This window comes from Schistocerca piceifrons, chromosome X, assembly GCF_021461385.2.
Source record: "Schistocerca piceifrons isolate TAMUIC-IGC-003096 chromosome X, iqSchPice1.1, whole genome shotgun sequence".
Classification (NCBI taxonomy): domain Eukaryota; kingdom Metazoa; phylum Arthropoda; class Insecta; order Orthoptera; family Acrididae; genus Schistocerca; species Schistocerca piceifrons.
Window position 1 is genome coordinate 294,072,734 of NC_060149.1, and position 24,086 is coordinate 294,096,819.

Here is a 24,086-nt window from a genome sequence, read left to right on the forward strand (position 1 = left end):
AAGATAGGAATTGACATCTGAACCTTGGAAATATGTGCTCTGTGAGATAGTTTCATTTCAGTGCATGCTCTACTATAGGGCAGATTTTTCATTATAGAACCTGTCAGCCTCAGTCATTCTTTTCCTCCTCAGATTGTTAGTCCAGCAAAGTATGCAGGAGAGCATTTGTAGAGTTTGAAAAAGTTAGCAACAGCTGGTGACAGAGTGGAACTTTGGACTGCCCGTTAGTCATTCTCTTATGTCTTAGTGAGGGAGAGCATTTTAGTTGAAATTTTAGTGTAAGACATCTTTTTAATTTCTAAGGAAGCAGCATTTCTGAACACACTCCTCTGGGAAGTTGATGTATGATTCTGAGATAATATTACCGTTTGTGTCAGTCGCAATAACTGTGCATATGTTTATGTAATTAAGTTATTTGTGATTGTGTTCCAGGTTCCATGAGCACAGCCCGAATTAAAATATGTGGAAGTTCAGAAGCCCAGAAACTTCAGGACACTGCCGGGGAAATGTGCTCCATGCCGTATCGGGCACCAGAACTTTTCAATGTTGAGAGCTATTGTATGGTGGATGAGCGCACAGATATATGGGTATGTTCAGACACTAAATGGGTATGATTTTTATTGACTTAGGAAATACTTTAATGAGAAATTCGCAGTACATATTGGTGCTTGAATATATGACAAGAAAAAAAACCTGAAGTACTTCAACTAATAGTATAAATTTTAAATGTATTCTTTCTGTAGATCCTTACTAGATTGGTAAAATAAAATCAGACTATAATTTTTTTCCAAACATTCACTCACTTATTTGATTATATGAACTTCATCACAAGTGTTATAGTCAATAATAAATTATACAAATGTGATTATGAGCATATCAGTATGCGTTTTTGGGGGTACTTCAGATTGTTCTGGCTTTTTGTTTGTCGATAAGAAACTCATTCCAGCCAACAGTCTTAATTTTCTAGAGATAATTAAAGAAGTTTTTTCTTCTGAAGAATGCTCTGGACACAGTGAGGTCCCTGTGTGGGGTGATGGTGTAAATACCTGGCTTCTGTTTTGTTCCATTTAAATATACCTTATATGGCAGTATGACCATTGGTCTGAACTATATCCACCAGCACAAAGGATCAATTACCCCATATTCATTTTGATGACTTGCCATCTACCTAACATCACAAGGGATCAACTGTTTCATGGTCATTTGATGACTTGCCATCAGTGTGTGCTAACATGTACCACTTCTTATCAATCCAAGAGACCTTTCTTGTCCTTTGAACACACAACAGCATTAGTCCTGCTTTCATATTAGTGATTGTGCTCTGTAGCTTATAGTGACACTGGATTTAGCATTCTCATATGTTGTTGCCTGGCATTTCGCTGAATGCTACTTTGTGCTGTGGCCTGACGATATGCTTGTTCATGGTGTGTGTAATTGTCACTCAGATGGGTGGTAGATTTGACCAGAGAATATAATATGAACAGCATTCCTGGTGTAATCCATGTTTTAACTTGTGGATCACACCCACTATAAATCTGTTGTTACTATATAAACTGCTAAAAAACACTTTTTCGCCACTATCATCTAAAAAACACTTTTTTGCCAGTAGCATATCAGTGAATGTGTTCAGCTTTAGGTTTGTAGGGAGCAGATAGCAGAGCCACAGGCCTTAAGAAACTAAATTAAAAAGTAACTGCCAGAGAAAAATAAAACTGTAACTAAAATAAGGCAGTTTGTCCAAAGGTGCACATTTTTGCCATTTGTAAAATCCAAATCACTACTGGGTAACATTCAATACCATGTTGCTCCTCCTATATGGTATCACATTCTTGGGCTCTTCCTGGTATGCTTACCAGAGAGTGGGTGAGGCAATGACGCATGAGCCTGTTTCACTATTTGGTAGTGAATGCCCCGAGGATATCTATTATGTGAGGTCAGTTCCTGCAATAATGCACTGCAAGTTTCAGCTGCTCCCAAGCATGATTAGTTTGGGTTCATGCCATCAGATACTGCAGACCATTCCATTTAGTGGATCCCTGTCTGTTGGAGGAATGCGTTTTTGAGTTTTGGCATTGTGCACTCGTAATATAATCTTGAAAGACACACGCATCATCAAAATATTGACTGTACATTTAGTATGGTACTGGTAATGAAATAGTATGTCATATGATGCTGTATGGCATGCCCAGTTTGAATGTCATGTAAAATATGAATGATCTGGTTGTAAGTCTTAGTTTTGTAGAATGATACTGTCAAAATGTGTGTACACAAATGCTGTGAACCTTCATTGTGGTTTATCACTTGATTGATAATGAGCTAGCGGTAAGATTACCATAATGATTTATAACGCTGATATGTGCCTTTTAAATAAGATGTAGTTTCAGAAATGTTTAGAGCCTCAAGGCATGTTATCCAAATGTTTTTTTTTTAATTTTTTGTTTATTTTAAACATTCGAGTGCCCATGTCCTAAGTTAATGTAATCTCTTCAGATAGGACAACCTCCAGTAGTTTTCTTCATTAATGATAGCTGCCATTCCTTGCCTCTTTCACTCACTACTGATCCTTACACAATTACAGAGATACTGAATTTATGTAAAATAATTTTTATTGTCTCCCCTAGTTGTTCCCAACATGCCCACTCCCGGATAAAAACTTCCTCTGCAGTTTTCGATGGATTATAATTTTTAGCTGTATGCGTCCATGTTGCTCATGCATTTCTAAGGTCATCTACCCATCTTCCATTAGGCTGTCATTTCAGTGTGTTATTAGCTCTTGGAATTCAACTCTGTACTTCCTTGGTCCATCTACTATCACTTCACTTGGCTACATGACCCACTCACCTCAAACCTCATTTTCGTTGCACTCATAACTACATTTTTCAGTACAGTCTGTTCCCTGAGCCATTCATTTTGTTTTTTGTTTTCTTGTCTTGTCTCGTCTAATTATTCCTAACATACCTCATTGCTTGCTGAGAAACCCTCAGATTTGGAATGGTTTTTCTCATTAAAAGTCTGTTCCTTATTGTTGTAATTCAAAACTGATTACACACACTGACCATAATCTTTAATTTTTAGAAAATTGGAAGCTTAGTTTTGAAAGCCCTGTATATTTTACCAGAAGCACTTCATACTATTTTTACTCTTCTCTTTATTTCTTTTGCTATCCGTCTTGCTAAATACAAAACTAATCAGATGTTCCAGTGACTTCATTGTGAATCTGAAGTTCTTCTGTGATATATAATCTGTGAATGCCATTGGCAGCACAAAATGTTTCAAATTCCTTGGAGACAAACTGGGGGCCATTTTTGGAGACAAGCACTTCCGGCAGACCCTCTAGACAGAAAATCGACATCAACATCCGTATGGTACTCATCGAGGTAGTGGAAACCATTGGACAACAAAGGGGAAGTTGCTGTAAGCATCGATAACAATCAACCAGCGGGCGTCCCTGAACGGACCCGCGAAATCAACATGGAGACGCTGCCAAGGCGCATTAGCAGTCGGCCACGCAAAGAACTGTTGGCAGGGAGCAGATTGATGCTCCGCCTGACAAATAGCGAGCAAATCTTCACTGTCCCAATCAATACCAATCCAGGTGCAATGGTGTCGAGTGAGCTGTTTCATCCGCACAATACCCCAGTGATCAACATGGGGAAGGTGGAGAATTTCCAACCGCAAAGAATGAGGTACCACGACATGGGATTGGTCATTTTCCGTTCGCAGTAATATAACACCGTGGTGAACTGACAAACTATGGCGTTGTGTAAAATAACGCCGAACCAGGGGGTCAGGAATTTGTGAAGCAGACGGCGGCCATCACGTACGGATGTACTGCAAAACTAGGCGTAGAGAAGCGTCGGCAGCCCTTGCGGAAGCAATACGATGGAAGTCGACCGGAAAACCATTGGCAAACTCTGCGCCTTGCGACTCAATGTAGAGGCACAACACTTCGGAGGAGTCAAAGGCGTGGTCCGGACCAATAGGAAGATGAGGCAACATGTCGGCATTGCCATGTTGAGCCGTAGGCCGGTACAAAATTTCATAATTGAAGTCTGACAGAAACACTGCCCAACGTTGCAATTTCTACACCGTATGGGTTGGAACGGTCTTGGACGGGTGGAACGACGACGTCAAAGGCTTGTGGTTGGTAACCAGATAGAACTTCCAACCGTACAAAAAATTGTGGAACTTGGCGACTCCATAGACAATAGCTAGAGCTTCCTTTTCTATCTGAGAGTAGTTTTGTTGTGCCGAATTGAGCAATTTGGAGGCAAATGTGATCGGGCGATTGACCGAATGTACATGGTGCGAGAGAACCATGCCGATGTCGTGCGAAGATGCATTGACAACCAAAACCACAGGCCAGAAGGGATCAAAAGGAACCAAACATTGATCACCAAGCAACGCAGATTTGAGCTAGCGGAAAGCAGCGTCACATTCCGGAGACCACACAAAAGGCACATTCATAATGCCGAAGGTGATGCAAAGGCGCTGCTATCTGAGTGGCGTTAAGAATGAAGCGAATATAGTAAGTAATTTTTCCCAACACAGATTGGAGTTACTTCAAGTTTGTAGGTGCCGGCAAGTCTCTGATCGCATGGAGATGCAACGGGGAGGGGTGGCCTAAGTATTCTATCTCAGTCCGAAAAAACTTGCACTTGCTCTTGTTACATTTGAGACCAGCATGTGAAAGGACACTAAACAAAGTTTTCAAGTTCTGCAAATGTTCTTCAGGGGTGCGACCTGACACTACAATATCATCTAGATAATTAGAGCCTCCTGAAACCGTAGTACACAATTGCTGCAAATGTGACAGAAAAATAGCTGGCGCCGAAGCACAACTGAAAGGAAGTCGGCGAAACTTGAACAGTCCCAAGTGAGTGTTTATGACAAAATAACGCTGTGACGAGTCGTCGAGCAGAATCTGGAAGTACACGTCTCTCAAATCAATCATAGAAAAATACTTTCCTGCATCCAACTTATCAAATATGCCCTCAGGGCGCGGCAAAGGAAAAGTAGCAGCAACAGTCTGGGGACTCACTGTGGACTTAAAATCTGCACAAATGCGGAGTCGACCATTAGGTTTCTTAACACACACTATTGGTGACGCCCATGGTGAGACAGACACGGGTTCTAGGACCCCAACATCTTTCAAATGCATGAGTTCTGCAGCTAGTGCGTCGTGTTGCGCATGCGGGACCGGGCGAGCGCGCCGGTACACAGGTATAGCATTGTCTCTAACTACAACATGCGCAGCGAAATTAGAAGTGCAGCCCAAGCCATCGGAGAAAAGTTCACTAAACGACACACAAAGGGAGTCAACACTGTCATTATGGTCACTAGCTGAGATGGACAGGACATTGTTTTGCACCGAGAGACCAAAAAGTTCAAATGCATCCAGTCCGAAAATGTTTGTACCATCACACAATTGAACGACGTGGAAAGTCACTGTTCTGGTTGTGGCACCGTACATGGCCTGTACACTACACACACCAAGCACTGAAATTTCTTGTCCTGTGAAAGCAGTCAGCTTGGAAAGCGAGCGGCGGAGCGATGGTGAGCCAAGCAATGCATATGTCTTGTGATTCAATAAAGAACTGAAGCACCATTATGTAACTGCAAACGCACAACACGTCCAGCAATGCAGAGAGTCACAAACAGTTTGCGTGCACTGCGCTCAATGCGATTGAGAGTGTCTGAGGAAGTGCGGCTAGGCACCTGACTTGTGGGAGACGCACGTGGCATAGAAGCCCATTCAAAAATTGCATTAACATCCATAGGTTGCTCAAAGTCAGTTTCACGGCGAGAGCCATTGTGACGATGCCGCTGCGAATTACGGGAACCTGACACGTGTATGGGGTGAGAGTTCCGTTTAGAACACACGGCTTGAACACGACCTGTTTTGTTACAGAGAAAACACTGAGCCCGACGGGAAGGGCACTTGTCCTGGGGATGAGCACTAAAACACTCAGGGCAAGATTTGAGGCTAGGCGCGGAAGCATGGTTAGCAAATTGTTTACGCGCCTGCTTGCAGAGCGGCGGAGCTGGCCGTGGCAAAGCGGAGTGCAGGGTCCTGTTGTGGGAAGCACTAAATGCACACACGCCTGGCGTTGCATCGAATGTGGAATTTACCCTGTCCAACGTGTTCTGGCGATCCAGCAAATCTAACACTTCTTGCAAAGTAGGGTTCTTAAATTTGAGGATCTGTTCCCAGAGATGATGATCCGTCACATTTTGCACGATAGTGTCTCTGACCATTACATCTGCATAGGACAGTTCGCAGGCACACTGAAAGTCACAGTCGGACGTAAGCCCTTGCAAGTCTGCAATCCACAAGTGGTTAGTCTGACCAGGTGCATGTCGCAGGTGAAACAACTTACAACACGCAGTACGACATTGACACTGTCCTTGTAATGTGTGTCCAACTTGCGGAGCACGTCGTCATACGACTGTTCTTCTGGGTGGGAGGTGGGGAAGAGTTTCACTAACATGCAGTATAGTTCCACACCAGCGTGGGAAATAAGGAAAGGCAGCCGCGCATTACCTGCAATTTTGTAGGCCACATAGTGTGCTTCAAGCTGCACCTGGTACTCGTCCCAACGTTCCGTGTCAGGGTTGAAGCATCGGAAAGGCGGTGCTGGTGCTGGTGGTGGAGGCGCTGGGGGTGCCAGCGGCGGCGTCGTGTTTGCTTGCGCCACTGTAGTCTGCATGGCCACTAGTCCTTGCATCGCTGCGAGCAACTGCATCATCTGCTGCATCAGAAATTGTAAAAGCTCGGGCAGCAAAGGTTGTTCTCTTTGCAAAGCCATGGTGCAACAATCAGGAAGCAAGCAAATTCATGAAGTGGGTAGCAACTACCGTACCGCAGATGAGGGCAAACCAGAAAAGTGAGCAAGGAAGTGTCCGCAGGGCGAAAGCACGTCGCCAACCTAGGCGAAACTAAGTGGACAAACATGGAAGCAAAGAACCAGAATCTCAGCTAGTTTAGTGAACTCGGAAATAAGGGACCAGACTCGGCGCCATTTTATTTATTGTGTCTCAATGTTTAGAGGCACAAAACACGTGGGTGTTTTCAGCTCGTTACTAAATGCAAATAAGTGGGAGGCCGAGTTGATAGGAGCTGAAGGAGTCCAGGTTGCAATAATATGTGGTATGGCACACTGTTAGAGAGAAGGATTATTATTCAAGAAACACATAGTATAATGAAAATTACTTATCTTCAGTATTTTGTAGGACTGCAGCTACGGCTATAACTAATACAACATATTCTCAGGGACTAAGCCTGATGGGCCCTCCTCATGGAATCAATGCAAACAGAACTGGCTGAGGCCGATTGTGAAAGTGCGTCTGCCTAGGTTGAAATCTAGCTAAGAAGTGAATGAGGCACACTCCAGTTCCGTCGAGCTGTACAGCCCGCTATAGTGCGCTGTACTCAGCAAACGATGGGCTGCCAACCTTGCGTTGGCGCCGCGTTGTAGTAGTATCTGTGGCAGTGATACTACACTCAGGAATCAGGAAACATCTATTACAAGTATTATTTGATCTTGAAAAGTATGATTGTACAATGTAGAGGAGCAAATCTACACTCTGCCCATTACTTCTCCCTTGTACAGACCACTGTACAATTCTGAAAGAGATCACTCAACATTACAAAGAGCTCTGAGATACCAAAGTTCAACATTCTATGACTGTACAATGAGGACTGCACCTTCCAGATCACCCAAAGAAAAAAAATCTACAAAAACAAGGGTGGCCCAGCCTACAAAAAGCTCTGCTGGGTGTCACAAAAGATGCTATCCCTGCCTCATCCAACAAAGTTAACCATCCTTGGTGGACCATAGAGTGTGAATAGGCCACAGATGAAATGTGCAGACATGGATCGAGTGGAACCAGTGTAGAGATGAGCACAACTGCCAGGCATTTTTAACATAAAGAAAAATAACTGTGGACATTTTCTGCAATACCAAGAGAAACTGCATCTGGTCACTGAGACAACAGACAGCAGAAGACTTCAGGAAGAAGAATTCAAGAGACCTGTATAGGGAACTCAAGAAGCAGAGCATGCCATACACAGTCCCACTCTTCAGCTTCCTGGACCTGATGAGAAGCTTCATTTAACAGAGGAACCTAAAAGGAGACTCAACTTCCATGTGCCCCAGTCTACGAATCCAGACTCCATACCACCAACTGGGGAAGAAATAGAGGAGATTATCAAGAGAATCAAGAAAAATGCCTCAGGTGAAGATGGCATAGTATCAGAGATGTGGAAACATACAGGTGAACAATTTGTACAGAGCATCCACCAGATAATACAGGACATATAGGTAATAGAGACTTTACCAAAAGGATGGACCTCAACTGTGATTCATCCTCTTTACAAGAAGGGTAATAAGACTCACCATGACAATTACAGAAGCATATGTCTTATATCTGTTACATACAAGGTTTTTGTAGAGTCCTGCTAACTAGTCACCAAACAACTTAACTCCCAACTTGGTGAGTATCAGACTGGCTTTCAAGCTAGTAGGCTAGTAGATCATACACACAACATATACAAAACCTAATGTCCATCCTTACATACAAGAATTGCAGTGGACATCCCTGGTTAGTCATCGTAGTGGACTTTCAAAAGTCATATCATTCAATACACACACACACACACACACACACACACACACACACACACCGATCACCCTGTGAGTGAGAACTGGGCTAGATGAGAAGACCACTGTATGGACTTGCGGAGTATGTATGCAGATATAGATGTAGTTCAGGAACACTGCCTCCAAAGTCAAATTTAGAGGTGAACTTTCTGAGAGTTCCACCATTCAAATGGGAGTTAGACGAAGAGATGGCCTCTCCTGCATACTTTTCAATTGCATACCAGAGAAGATTGTTAGTGAGTGGACTTGCACACAACCATTGGGAAGTGGAATGAAGACAGAATACAGGAAAGATAACCTCAATGTACCCTGCCTAGCCTTTTCAGATGAGCCTATCATGTTAGCCAACAAGATGGAGGAGGCTACTCACCAACTACAGAGCCTCTACAGCATAGCAGCTAAGACCAGTTTGAGGATCAGTATACAAAAAACAGTTCATGACTAATATAAAGGGAGCCCCATCTGCAGTGCCATTAGAAGGCACCACCATTTGTAAAGTACCTGCAGTCACGTATTTAGGAGAAAGGATTTCAGCAAATGAGTGAGAATTTGCCAGTAGATACCAGATGTTTCCGTATGGAGAGAGTCTACCACACCTGCAACAGCATTTACATCTCCAAGTACCTCTCCAATAACCTTAAACTCAAATATTACCACTCACTAGTAAGGCACTCCATATTATACTACTCTGAATACCTCTTAATGAACAAGAAGGGTCCACTGAGGAAACTAGAGCTTACGGAGTGAAAAATCCAAAGAGAGTACTAGGGCCAATAAGAGAAGTGGATGGTACCTACAGGATCAAACACAACAGTGAGCTTTATCATATCCAAGAAAAAATAATCACTTCTGTGAGGAAAAGGTGACCAGCTTTCTGTGGACACTTTATCCAAATGAACCCTAGCAGTCTCACCAACAGGATCTTCACCACAACAGGTAGAAGGACAGCCTCCAAGAACAAATGGATCACCCCAATGAAATCAGACCTAGAGAAACTTGAAATCCCCTAGAAACCATAGAGGTCCAAATTCCAGATCATCACTCTTCAAGGGATATTCCCAGTGTCTCTTATAAAAGCTAACAGACCAAAGTGGACAAAGGAAAGGAAGCTTGCTCGCAGCCAGAAAATGAAAGCTTTCTGGGCTAAGAAGAAACAGAAGATCCATGTAAAAGAGCCAAAATGAGCCCCAAGGTCCTAAGTAGGCTCAAACGAAAGAGAGAGAGAGAGAGAGAGAGAGAGAGAGAGAGAGAGAGAGAGAGAGGGGGGGGGGGGAGGCTTGTATCCTCATACACAACTACATGAATAGGACTTTCTGAGTGTATTATCATACTTATATTGCCAATAGTTGTTTTAGATATCAAGTTTGTAGTGTCCTGTGAAACTGCATTGAACATTATGCTTGTGCCATGTGGGTACTGTTTTAAGTGTGACATTTTTGCAACCAAATCCAAGAGGTGGCCCAGTTCAGCACTCATTCGTGATGGCTTTGCTCAGTTACTGCCGCCCCTCAGTCTTGCAGTGACTCAGCTACAGCTGAGTGCTGACTGGAGAAATGAACAGGCAAAATTGGTGTATTTTTGAGCTAGAAATCTGCATTTCCTTTTAAATCATTCCTTTTGTTTCATATATTCAAGATCTTTGAGTGAGGATCACAATTTCAAGTTTAAGATTGTACTTAGATAATGGCTTTGTGTTAATGGAATGTGCTGAACTTTTACTGTTTTTTGCAGACTTTCCTTCTTTCTTTGTGATAAGTTTCGGAAATGTATTATCAGGTCGAAACTACAATCAGTCCTAATCTGAAGGCAAGGTAGTCAGCGAAGTACAACACGTAGAACTTAAAGCACATTTATTACTGACACCAATGTACAGGCAGAACAGAACTGAACTCCTGGATAGGGAGTACCGCTGTTTATGCAAACATCAAGTATTTCAGAATATACAATCATTAGAAACAAAATATTTCAAGAACATTCCAGAAACAATAAATGTTAAATAAAAAATAATTGCTGGTATTTGTGTTTGAACCGGTGACTTGCAGCGTGCCCACCAGTGACACTAACCACTACAACACACTGCTTACACCATAGCTTGTGATATTGCTCCTTCTGGAGAAACAGCAACCTGCTGTTTCAGAAATTCTCATTGGCATGTAGTACAGCACCCAGTATCTAGATCTTGTCAGTGGTCCTCTGTATGGAATCACTAGCTGATCCTCACATTCTGTACATGTTGTAATATCCTACTCACTGCGATGAGCATCAATGATAGCCCCTCCCATTGAAGCTTCACAATAGTCGAATGTGTCTTCAGTTTCCTGGAACCTCCCATCCCTGATCTGCAGTTCGGGACTCTAGTAGGGTTTCACATTGAGGACATGGATGATGTCTCTGTGCTTTTGTCATCTTGATCATGGGTCGTAATGCTCAACTTCATACGTGGTATCCAACAAGGAAAGAAGGATACATTTTGGACTAAAATACCATTTAGTACCTTTTCCCACGGCCCCACTTTCCGCAGAGGTGTAAAAATCCGTAACGAGTCTCCTGGGCTGTATCTCATATGCCGTTGCTTGGCGTTATGGTACCCTTGGTCTTTCCCCTGGTTGTCCAAGATCCATATGGTTGTCCAAGATCCATATGCAAGCCAGCTATCTTGTTCTTCAGTCCCAGTGAGGAAATTTTTCACTTAGTCATACTATGTATTGTCTGGTTGAAATGTGAGACCATTTGTATGTGGGTGGTAGCAGTTGTCATCCTGCGGGTGGTGTCTCAAAGTGAGATTACTTCTGATACTAATATCGAGTGGAAACTTTTCGACAATCAGTGTTCAGAGATCATCATACTGGATGCTCCATGCTTCAGAATGATGTTTTCTACATGGAACTTTGCAATTTTCAGAGCACAGCTTTAGTGACAGCATAACTGGCTAGGTAGTCACTGCATATTCATTGATTCCCATTTGTTGATTTTGAGAACCTCCCCAAGAGGTTGAGTCCTATTCAGTGGAGTGGTGCAGCTGAAGGTGGGATTGGTTCCAGATGCCCTGGAGGTAATTGAGGCGTGTGCTTCCATTCTTGGTATTCCTTACAGACGGTCACATAGTGTCAAATGGATTGGTAGATACCTGGTCAGGTATATACGATCTGTTTGAAAACCATGTGAGCCGCTGTAATATCTGTGTCTGATTCCGTCTAGGATCTTCACGAATTCCAGGTGACCAGATGTTGGAGCATCACAGAAATACTTCAGTATAGTGGCCCATAGATGAGCTGAGACAGAGAACAACAATTTCTGCTCTACTGGATCATAGTACCTCTTATACAATGCTTTGTTAGTTAATTGGAATTCTCCTTTCATCAGTTCCTACTCCTTCAAGGCTTCTGTGGTTTTCAGCAGTGCTGGATCTTCCTTCTGTTCAGCATCAGTGACTGACATTTTTTCAACATTTCTGTGTTCCAATATAGGATTCCTTGAATGGCAGTTGGTGTCCTTGTTTTTGCACCTGCTCTTGTGTACCACTCTGACGTACTCCTGAAGCCTCAGTGCTGATCTTACCAGATAACACGATGGATGCTTCAGCCTAATCAATCAGCTGAGAGACTGGTGATCTGTCACAATGGTGAATGGTTTGTCAAATAAATACAGCCAGAACTTGTTGATCGCTCAAACAACTGCAAGGCGTCATGTCTTGGTTGTAGAGTTGTTCATCTTGGCCTGCCCCTATTCCAAAACTGCTTGTGTTGGTGTGAATTTCTGCCGCCACATTCTTATCTCACAATGCTAGAATGGAGAAGATGTTAGCACCTCCTTAAGCACAAGGAAATATCTTTCTTGCACCTCCTTCAAGAAAATTTGGCTTCTCCCAGCAGTAGTTCTGGCAAAGTACATGCCTTGGTACTTTATGAATCATGTTAATAAGTGCACATTCTGAGACAATGTCTCACACCACAAAAGTGCCGAAGGGTCAAAAGATCTGTGTAACAGCTCTTATTTTGTCTGGATCAGGATGGAATCCATCACCATTAACTAGATGCCCCAAGATTTTTATTTCTTGGGTGACAAAGAGGCAGTTTTTCAGATTCAGGTGGAGACCTGGAGTCTGAACATACTTCAACGTGATTGTTAGGTGGCTTAGATGTTCCTCAAAAATCTTTGAAAAGTGGCAATGTCATTCATGTGGCAAAAACATGTCATCCATTTAAGGTGTTGAAGCAGATTGTCTGTCCATCATACATCTGAAAGTGACTGAAGCATTACACAGTTCAAACAGCATAAATTTAAACTCATAGAGGGCATCATGGGGTATGAAGCAGTCTTCTACCTCTCAGTCTCATCAACCTCGATTTGCCAGTAGCCTGTCAGCATGTACCTGGTTGAGAAATGCTTTACTCCTTTCAAGCATTCTAGGGTGTCATCAAGGCGCAGCAATGGATACGCAATTTGTGAGTTTGTTCAGTTATCAGTAGTCAATGCAGGAACACCATGTGCAGTCCTTTTTCACAAGGACCATGGTAGTGGAACAAGGACGCTCTGAAGGTTCAGTGATCTTGCATCTTCTTCTCCAATTTCTCCCAAATTACCCGTCACTCAGTCACTGACACCCTATATGTGTAATGGCCAATTGGTGGATGATCCCCAGTGTTGATACAGTGTTTTACCATGGAATCTGTGGTCTGTCTCTTCTCCACACCTTATTTGAAAGCACCCAAAAATAAATACAGAACAGCTATCAGTCAAGGCCGTGTTTCCTCAGTCAGGCCAGATCCTATTGGCCATTTCATAGTAGATACCTCTCCTGCATTATCCGCAGGGGTATCAGAGCATAATTCTTCATCGATGACACGAAGCTGCCCTTCGTGGACTGGTTTAGCTCTCTCTATGCCCATGCATTGAGAGATGAGTTGTGGCTGCTCATGACAATTAGTGGTTCAAAGTTCTCCTTGACCACCTACAATGCTTATGGTCACCACTGGCAAGTACATTTATTTTGTGAACCTAAATAGCTTTTCGCATTCGACAAAAGTTTCACAGGTTAACTGACCATTTCGATTGACAACTGGAACTGATGTTATTGATGACTGCGTGATAACATCATCTTCAACAGCAAACAATTGCTCAGAGCAGTCTTTGTTATGTGTGGTTGCGGGAAAAGCTTCATTGGTCTGGTGCTCTGATCTTCCACAGTTGGTGACTGCTTGTGATGCCTACAAGAAGTCCCATCTGAGAATAACGTAACGACTACTTTCTGCTAAAATGACGAGTTCGAAAGGTTACATTCTGTAGTTGATAGTTATTTTTGCGATACATGCTCCTTTCAGCTGGACATATTTTCCATTTGCGACCTTCAGCACACTCACTTTTGTATCACAGAACATAGACTTCTTTAGCTGATGACATTAAGCATCCAGTGTTACAGAATAAGAAGCCCCTGAATTGACTATTGCTCAGATAGGTTGGCCGTTGATGAAACATCACTGACATTTCCTGACACCTCGGTGACTGGTGTCCGTGTAGGATTTTCATCCATGGCAGCCACACTTCCATAGATGGTCACCTCACTTAGATGTCCTGATTTTGGTGGTAAGGCGAGCAGCTGGTACCTCTGTACAGTGATGGAAAACAGCAGCGGCATGTTGGGGACCATAATCATCTGCAGTCAACTAATGTGAACAGGTCTGTTGTGGTGGTTGATGTCTCACAGCATAATCATCATAGGGGTCTGTTGTAGTGAGTGATGTCTCACAGCATAATCATCATAGAACCTTTTTCTTCTCACTGCTGTAGCATACAACATGCAGAGGGTGACCACAGTGAAAACATGCCAGCGTGTTGTTCTCTGTCCTCTAAATGTCAGTTTTTCATCAGTTCATTGTACTTGTTAGAGGAGTGGGTTGTACCTGTATTGGTTGGCTGCTGACGTGTCATTTGTTGGTTGCGACAAAAGTTAGAGTTGGCCATGTCCATTCTTTGATACAAATCTTCGGCAGTATTTGTTACCTCCTGATGTACGAGTCGACATTTATGGCTGCTCTCTCTTGTGTACTTGATCTGATGTTTCTGGCTGCCATACACTGCTGTATCTCTTACCTTACTATCTGAAATATGAGAGAGACGAGCCCATGGTGGTCTTCCACAACAGATGTAAGGGCCACATTCAGCGGTCTTTCATACCTCTTTTGTTCAGTTCTTTTCTTTCATATTTCCTCTATTTGCAGGCACCACTTGATGGGTTCCTTTGTTGTTGTAACATCCTTCACCAGAACAGCTTGGTACCTTTCTTCTGTGACTCCTTTAATTAAGTGTGAGATTTTGTCAGCTTCTGTCATATTGAAATTTATGATATGGCATAAGGCCAAAACATTCCACATGTCATAGGTCCCTGTCCTTCAGTTATTCTTCCACTAAGCAAACTTGCTGCTGGTTGTACATTTTCTTCAGGTTGATGTAGAATTTGTCCCAGCTATGGAGAATACCTTCATAGTTTTTGAATCATTACTGGGCTGTGCCATCCAAGTAAAAGTGTACATTTGCCAAACATATCATGTAATTCCACCTGTTGTATTTGGTGACTCGGTCAAATCCTTTCAACCATTGGTCAGGTTCCTGACCAGTATCTCTTGAAAACACTGATGGATGCCTAATATGCAGCTGACGAACTGTTGTTTTGGACTACATCTGTGTCCTGAATATATTCATCTTCGGAACCATGTACTGTTTGTATACCATTTCCTGTCTTGTGTAGGAATGGCTTTTATGTTGCCTAACTGGAGCCACAGTGATGTAGATCTTTTGAATTTCTTTGTGCCTCCACCAAACAAATATATGCGTATACGAGGATTGAGTCCTAATCCAGAGGCAGTGTTGTCAGTGAAGTACAATACATATGTCTGAAAGCAGATTTATTACTGACACCAACATACAGCCAGGCAAACACTGAATATTCCAGAATCCTGATAATTATACAAACATTGAATATTCAAGGCTATACAAACATAATATATGTCAAGAACACCCCAGAAATAAAAAAAAAAAATAATAATAAATAATTTCTGGTGGTTGTTTTTGTACTGATGACCTGCAGCATGCCAACCAGTGAGGCTAACCCCTATGCCTTACTGTATGTGCAACAGCTTGCAGCAATATCATATGAGATAGAGGAGAAATGTTGAAACACGTTAGGCAATACTGACCTTACAACTTATCTTAGAAGCTAGATTAAGGAAAGGCAAACCTACATTTCTAGCATTTGTAGACTTAGAGAAAGCTTTTGACAATGTTGACTGGAATACTGTCTTTCAAATTCTAAAGGTGGCAGGGGTAAAATACAGGGAACGAAAGGCTATTTACAATTTGTACAGAAACCAGATGGCAGTTATAAGAGTCGAGGGGCATGAAAGGGAAGCAGTGGTTGGGAAGGGAGTGAAACAGGGTTGTAGCCTCTACCCGATGTTATTCAATCTGTATATTGAGCAAGCAGTAAAGGAAACAAAAGAAAAGTTTGTAGTAGGTATTAAAATCCAGGGAGAAGAAATAAAAACTTTGAGGTTCGCCGATGACATTGTAATTCTGTCAGAGACAGCAAAGGACTTGGAAGAGCAGTTGAATGGAATGGACAGTGTCTTGAAAGGAGGATATAAGATGAACATCAACAAAAGCAAAACAAGGATAATGGAATGTAGTCGAATTAAGTCGGGTGATGCTGAGGGAATTAGATTATGAAATGAGACGCTTAAAGTAGTAAAGGAGTTTTGCTATTTGGGGAGCAAAATAACTGATGCTGGTCGAAGTAGAGAGGATATAAAATGTAGACTGGCAATGGCAAGGAAAGCGTTTCTGAAGAAGAGAAATTTGTTAACATCGAGTATAGATTTAAGTGTCAGGAAGTCATTTCTTAAAGTATTTGTATGGAGTGTAGCCATGTATGGAAGTGAAACATGGACAATAAATAGTTTGGACAAGAAGAGAATAGAAGCTTTCGTAATGTGGTGCTACAGAAGAATGTTGAAGATTAGGTGGGTAAATCACGTAACTAATGAGGAGGTATTGAATAGGATTGGGGAGAAGAGAAGTTTGTGGCACAACTTGACTAGAAGAAGGGATCGGTTGGTAGGACATGTCCTGAGACATCAAGGGATCACAAATTTAGCATTGGAGGGCAGTGTGGAGGGTAAAAATCGTAGAGGTAGACCAAGAGATGAATACACTAAGCAGATTCAGAAGGATGTAGGTTGCAGTAGGTACTGGGAGATGAAGGAGCTTGCACAGGATAGATTAGCATGGAGAGCTGCATCAAACCAGTCTCAGGACTCAAGACCACAACAACAACAGAGGAGAGATTTAGCCATTTAAAGTTTGTTACAGAAAGCAACTCATGTAGCACAACATTATCTGCGTATGCACAAATGTTACCTTTGGTTCTTTGTTTAAAGGTAGTCATGGTGAGGGTGCATCACCATTGGCCCAAAATATGACAGCTCTTGTTGTGAGGTCATCGCCAGTGGTTCATCACATGCAGAGGTTCATGTTTAAAGTATTAACTCTACATAGTCATACAAGTGTTCAAAATGTGCTCAGTATCTCAGGCACCCATATATCATACTGTTGCTTCTCCAATCATTAATCTACTCAAAGGACTTTCTTTTAGAAATGGATGTGACAAGCAGTAATGTTTTATGCCAGTGTTGGTGTAAATTTCATGCTTGGCTTCATAGATGCGGAATTATTTTAGACTTGGCTAAGTTAAAGAAATAATACACTTTTTAATGTAACTTAATTTCCTGTTTTATAGAATTCTGGGTAAGGAAAGCAACTTTTACATGACCTATCTTGGGTAAACCCATTGGCTGCACATTTATTTACTCAAGCATTCGTGATCCATTACTCAGAGGAATTTACTGTATGTGGGAGGTGAGGGGGGGGGGGGGGGATTCCAGAAGTAATTAGGATTAGGATTCTTTTCCTGCAGGTGGAAGTACAGCAATGGTGGTTTCTCTTTCTGGGCACCTCAGTTTTTTAACTTTATTTCAGAAGGTATTTGTTGTAATGAAGAGAATCGAATGTACTTTAAAGAAGCTTGTCCCCTTTTATGTTAAAAAAACTGTTGAAGGTATAGCATATACATTGAAATCTGTTAAATGGCTTCAAAATGTTACTCTACAAGTTTGACAGCAACAGTACATCGGTCATCAGAACAACAGAGTACATGTACCCCCCTTGTGTGACACAGCATACAATTCAGTGGATGAAGCACAACATACCAAATTATGCTAAAAGTGCTATCACATGTTGTGATGTAATGTCAGTCAAAGTGGCAAGAGTCTAGATCAGGGCCAGTGTCATTACCTACATGGTTTAGCAGAGTAACGTTGCCAACGATCGCCATAAGGTGTGATGAGAACACGAGGGGGAATACCAGCAGTTTGATCTAAGTAGCTAGTAAGGAGCAGTGGATAGATGATGTCTTGGGTCACAATGAATAGGAGGAGTCATCATCACAAAGTTAATACGATAATTTACTTAACAAAGAAAAGTGAAGTCTGTGGCACTCAACTCGTGAACAGGTTTCTGGCCTGACTGCATGTGGAGTGCAGCCATTCATCCATCGTTGCACTAGGAGGCAGAAGGTGGCAAGCCCATTGCCCTGGCTGCCTTTTACAACTGGGAAAGATACTTGGTACTCAATTTGGTAACAGGCTAAGTTACCTGGAGCCATCCTGTAGGGACCAGATGGAGAAAAAATCCCTGCCCTGACCCAGGATCTCCAGGGCTGGAGTCTAATGCTCTACCCGCTAGACCAGCATGGCCACACTAATTGCCATAACAGTAAAAATAAATTTGTGGCACATCATAAAATGTACATGCTGTAATGACAGTGCAGAGTAATGTGAGCTGCACTTAACCTTTGATCACAGACATTCTATTGAATTGTTTGATAGGTGTAGCCAGACTTCTTGTCATCATAGCACCTGTATTGGCATCACAAATTCATAGCTCAAACCATCACCTTCGTCCTAACCTAGATCTTGGACTATGGAACGGATAAATCTGTGACCACAACCTTAATTCCAACAAATAACTTTTTGTGATATGACATTTATTGGCTTCACCAAATCGCAACCAAATTGTCCACTGTCATTCTAGCCTAGACTTCAAGCTGAGTCTAACATCACAGACTTCATTCCAAACAAGTAGTAAAAAATTCTCACCTCACTGGTTCCCTAAAACTATCTCCCATTGGTTATGCAAAACTAACATGTTGCCAATATATATGTTGTAGGAGGACACTGCCCTTGTTTTGCACTTTAGCTGTCAGCATTAATGAATTGGGAAAATGCAATAGTAATTGATGTTAGGAATATAATGAAGTGAGTTAACGGTGAACTGCAAAGAGCACATTTACTTTTCAAGGCAGAATTTCTTTACATGAAAGTGCATTCCAATATTCTTAAATTGTTATAAATCAAGAAAAATTCAGAAACACAGCAGGGTCAGCAAAGTAGGACTCTACATGGCACATCACTAAAGGCTTCATAAACAGGAATCTGACAATGGCTTGCTGTACCACCTGATTTATTGTGCATAGCATGTCAGATGTCCTGTCCGTTGAATTCGCGTGTGGTAGCAGCCTGTGCCAATGTGAGACTTCCCAACCAAGCACCTCACCTGCTAACACAGTCTAGTGCCAGCTTGAATTATTCTATTTCTCCATCATTGTCCAGTGATGATAACAAACTTCCATTGATTAATGCTCCCATCCTTTGCTAATCTTGAGAGACATCAACGCTGTCTGTCTGAAATGAGTAAGTATTGAGAGTCTCATTCATGTCCTCAGTATCAGAAATATAGCTGATTCCAACACATCTTCAAAGTGATTCTCCAATTTCTTCTACATGATGCTCAATATGGTAACCACTTTCCTAATTAGATACACTTGCAAAGCAAAGGAATCTACAAAATCATGTCTCCTGAATGTTTACTTGATATTAGAGCTTGACACTATTGCCAGCTGCCTGTGTATGAATGTCAACACAGGCTGCTGCTGTTGCATCCATACTGAAGTCTCCAAACTGACTAGGAAGGCAGCCTATCCATTGGTGTAATTATGATTGCCACAGTGAAATTAGGAACAGGTAGGCCACACTGAAAATGTTCAATCCAGACCATCAATTGCATTTTAGTGATGAGTCATCGATTTCAATTAAATGAACAATGAATTGCACTAAAATACCTAAATGTGCCATGAGGATTTCCAATGAAGAATCCAGGTTACTAATTCAGCTGTACATGTGCATCTACATATATATCTACATACACACTCTGCAAGCCACCGTACTTCTAGTATTTGCCTTCCTGTTCCACTCATAAATAGAGCAAGGCAAAAATGACTATCAATATGCCTCCGTATGAGCCCTGAGTTTGTTATATTATATTCATAGTCCTTACATTAAATTTATGATGGTAGCAGTAGGATTGTTCTACAGTCAGCTTCAGGTGCTGTTTCTGTAAATTTTCTCTATAGCATTTCTCAAAAAGAACATCACTTTCCCTCCGGGGCTTTCCATTTGAGCTCCCAAACCATCTCCGTAATAATTGCTTGTTGATCGAACCTAACAGTAACAAATCCAACAGCCCACCTTCCTTTAATCCGACCTGTTGGTGATCCCAAACACTCAAGCAGTACACAAGGATGGGTGACATTAGTGGTGCCCTAAATGTTTTCTCCAAGAGATGAACCACACTTTACTAAAACTCTCCCAGTAAATTGAAGTCAACCATTCACCTTCCCTCTCTATGATCCTTACATGCTTGTTGCATTTCATATCACTTTGCAACTTATGCAGTAGTTTATATGATGATAAGTTGCTGGTGTCACCAAATAGTTCATACAAATTCATCTGATTCAATTGTTTACTGGTGCTACATGACTAATGTTACTCTTTTAGATGTTTTACACCAGCACATTTTATTTGTGGTTAGTACAGTCCAAATTATTAGTTCCAAATTTTTTTAAAATATATTCTTGCTTTAGGTTGATATTAGCGACATGTATACAATATATTTTTATGTAAAATTGCAGTGACTTTTTTTGCCACTTGAATATTCTTTTCTGTTTTTCAGTCCTTGGGATGTGTGCTGTATGCCATGTGCTTTTTCAAATCACCATTTGATGTTGTTTATGAACGTGGAGATAGTGTGGCATTAGCGGTGATAAGTGGTACAGTGTCATTTCCAGACAGTTCTCCTTATGATCAGGTAATATTACATTACATTGCAGTTAACTCAGTTTTTTCTACAGATAGCAGATGAGGAAAAAGTTAGAACATTGCACATACACATACATCATTGAAAGACTAGAACTCATGATAAGTATCAAATACAATACAGGGCCTTATTGCTTCTTGAGAGTGGCATTGTAAACCTCATGAGAAATACTACGCCATTTTTCTTTTTTTTCTGTAACTGCTTGAGGCAATGTTCCAGCATTTACAGATGTGAGATCTTAAATAAGAATGAATATTTGTTCAACTTAATACAAATGCTGACTTGATTAAATATTGGGCATATGAGGCGTTGTTTGAGATTTTACCGACTATCTCAAACCAGATTTGAAAATTCCTTTTCTGTGAATGGATGCATTATCTTCATGTAATATACCACTGTTTTAGAGCATTTCAACTTTAAGAAAGGGTGCAAATAACCTCCAGGTATTCATTCATAGAAGTCATTATTAACTGACCTGTGAAGGCAAATTGAATGATCCCTGCCACCCCCAGTTAAAATGCACCATATAACTTGTAAACCCCTGGCCCCAGTGATTGAAGCAGGACATTGTGCAGTGATTAAGACCAGGCATGCATACAGGCTCTATGGACCACTCAGCTGAACTTGTGCAGGCTGTACCAAGGAAAACGTTTTGATAAACAACCAGCAAAAAACAGCATTTTAGAGCAGTTTTCAAATTAAAACCCTATATACTAGCATTTATGATATATTGTTTAATTGTGTGAAATTTTATTATATGAGCTATGATTTAATGGCTTGATGAAATAACAAATATAAAAGAAATTTCTTTTTGACTTCCATTTTTACATTTTTCTTTCCTTTGAAAAGACATCATTTTTATTTCTGGCAATCTATAATAACAGATTACACGAAAGATATAAAAATAATCTTATCACAATGTTAGTTTTACATTTGCTTTTACATTATTGTTTTTCACCTACAGTAACTGATACAGCTGCCGCGGAAGCTGTATGTATCATGTAATGGTGACAGATACAGCCATCATAACACTGTGAAACGGGTGTTGACAAATTTTTGGAGATGTTTCCAATTGGTGGTGGTAGAGTTATTACAATGAAAAAAATCACAAAAATAGATTAACATTTGTTTGAGTTCTGTATTTCCTACTAAAATGCTCACAGTACTCAAGTGACCTAGCTATGACACCACGAGTCAGTACATTGTCTGTCGCATGCAGTGGATTTTAATATATTGTGTACATTTCCCCAAATATCTTGTTAATGAATACTGAAAATAATTTTCCCTGGTTTCATCAGCTCAACAGTCTGCCTCTGGCAACAATAAATAAAACGAAAAGAAAAAAATTACTGGTCTTGGCAACAGCTCAACAATCTGCCTCTAGTGTGTGTGTGTGGGGGGGGATTACTAGCCTTGGCTTGAATGAAATGAGGTATGGAAGAAATATGCTTTCCACAAAAATTAAAAACTCATTTCAAACTACCAAAATTTTGCTAACCATTCTTTTAAGCTTCATTTTCCAACTATTCCATATAATGATCAATACAATTACCAATGCCTCAATTTTACTTTAAACAATTCTCCAAACCTATTCGAGGTGTAACTTACCTCATGATCAACTAATTATCACTGTTTATTCCCTAATGTAGTATTTCATTGTCTGGATTAAATCTTAAGTATAACTCAGCTACTGGAAACAGCAAGATACACCCAATTTATCCCAAAGGTAATTACTTTCCAGTTACCATTTAAATTATTACACACTGCCAACAAGTTCATTCAGTGGTCTACAAACACAAACTCGACAGACCTAAAGAATGTTTCTGATTATCAGCATTAACTATTAAAAAAAAAAAAAGAACAGAGGTATTCATGCTTTTTAACAATGGTCGATTGTGTTTTGTGGCTGTCACTTAGGTATGTAGCGATCAGCCTCTATGCTGTGGGCATTTTTTAGCACCTTTAATGTGAGCAGAATGGTCATACAGTCTTTCTGAAATATAGGTTCTCAGTATTCACCCAACATGGTTTTACAGTAACTATATCTTCTTTCCTCCAAGGACTGCCATTTAAGTTCTCAGAGCAGTTCTGATACACAGGATGGGGTATACCACACTGTTGTCCTAGCAGTACAGCTGTAAATTTTGGAAATATCAGGAATTCCATTACACTAGTTTTATCTTATTTTTACGCATTGGAGATCCTTTTCTATATTTTGTTGATGGTGGGTAGTTTCAGAAGGTTTCTGTATTCCACTATACAATAATTGTATAATTATTATCTTCTGTTTTGTAAAATGAGAGAGTAATTGTGGATAAAAAAGTACTTAAATATTTCAGTTGTTGGTTACTTTTACTAATGCTTCTTTGCAGAAGAATTTACGATATGTAATTGTGACCATGGGTTTGATTCAGTGTCACTATGATGATTAGTCTTAATATCTGTTTTATTGCAATTCTTTGTAACTCAGTGAATTGTCATTTACAGGATCTGCATGACCTGATTCTGTACATGCTGAAAGTGAATCCTATGGAACGCCCATATATCTATAGTGTTATTGAAAAAACACATGATGTCATTTCAAAACTGCAGTGTGTCGCATAAGAGCTTGTCCAGTATGTGCATGGAAGCACATATAAAACTGCAATGCATTTACTGTGATACTTATTTGTGCAAAAGATGTACATATGAGAATGTGATGATAAAATCACACTCTTTGAGTGTGTGAGTTGACATACTACAAGCAACAACTCACTCTGAGTTATTGTTTTTATATTTGGTGTAATTTGTTCAGAGAGTGAAGACTACTGTTTTAGATATTTTAATATTATAGAATTCAATTTAAGTATTTCATATGAAGTATAGCTCTTTGTTCAAATTTTTGTGACAGTGAAGTTTTATTATGTAATAAAGTTCCTGTGGAAAATTTGGATGCTTCATCTTATAGTACAAAATTATGGATACCAATAAATTATGGCTATCAAACGTTAAAAAAAAGCTACTAGATGAAAACACTTTGCTGCATTTTGTATTATTAAATGGCTTTAAAAAGTTCATATTGTTGCATGGGGCAGCTGGTAATTAAATGTGTATGAAACAAGCTGATTCCATAAGCATATCAGAAGAAAGAGTGCAATACATTTTACACAAAGAATTTAT

The 24,086-nt window shown here is 40.7% G+C and overlaps 1 protein-coding gene across 1 annotated transcript in view; it reads left to right on the plus strand.

The window, feature by feature from the left end:
• The window catches only part of LOC124722066 (serine/threonine-protein kinase 16), a 112,113-nt gene extending 88,323 nt beyond the window's left edge, over window positions 1–23,790 (plus strand). The window contains exons 4-6 of the mRNA XM_047247265.1: window positions 433–587; window positions 20,784–20,918; window positions 23,415–23,790. Of these exons, the coding sequence (XP_047103221.1) occupies window positions 433–587; window positions 20,784–20,918; window positions 23,415–23,531 (407 nt within the window). The 3' untranslated portion in view covers window positions 23,532–23,790. The remainder of the gene's footprint in view (window positions 1–432; window positions 588–20,783; window positions 20,919–23,414) is intronic.
• The last annotated feature ends 296 nt before the right edge of the window (window positions 23,791–24,086 follow it).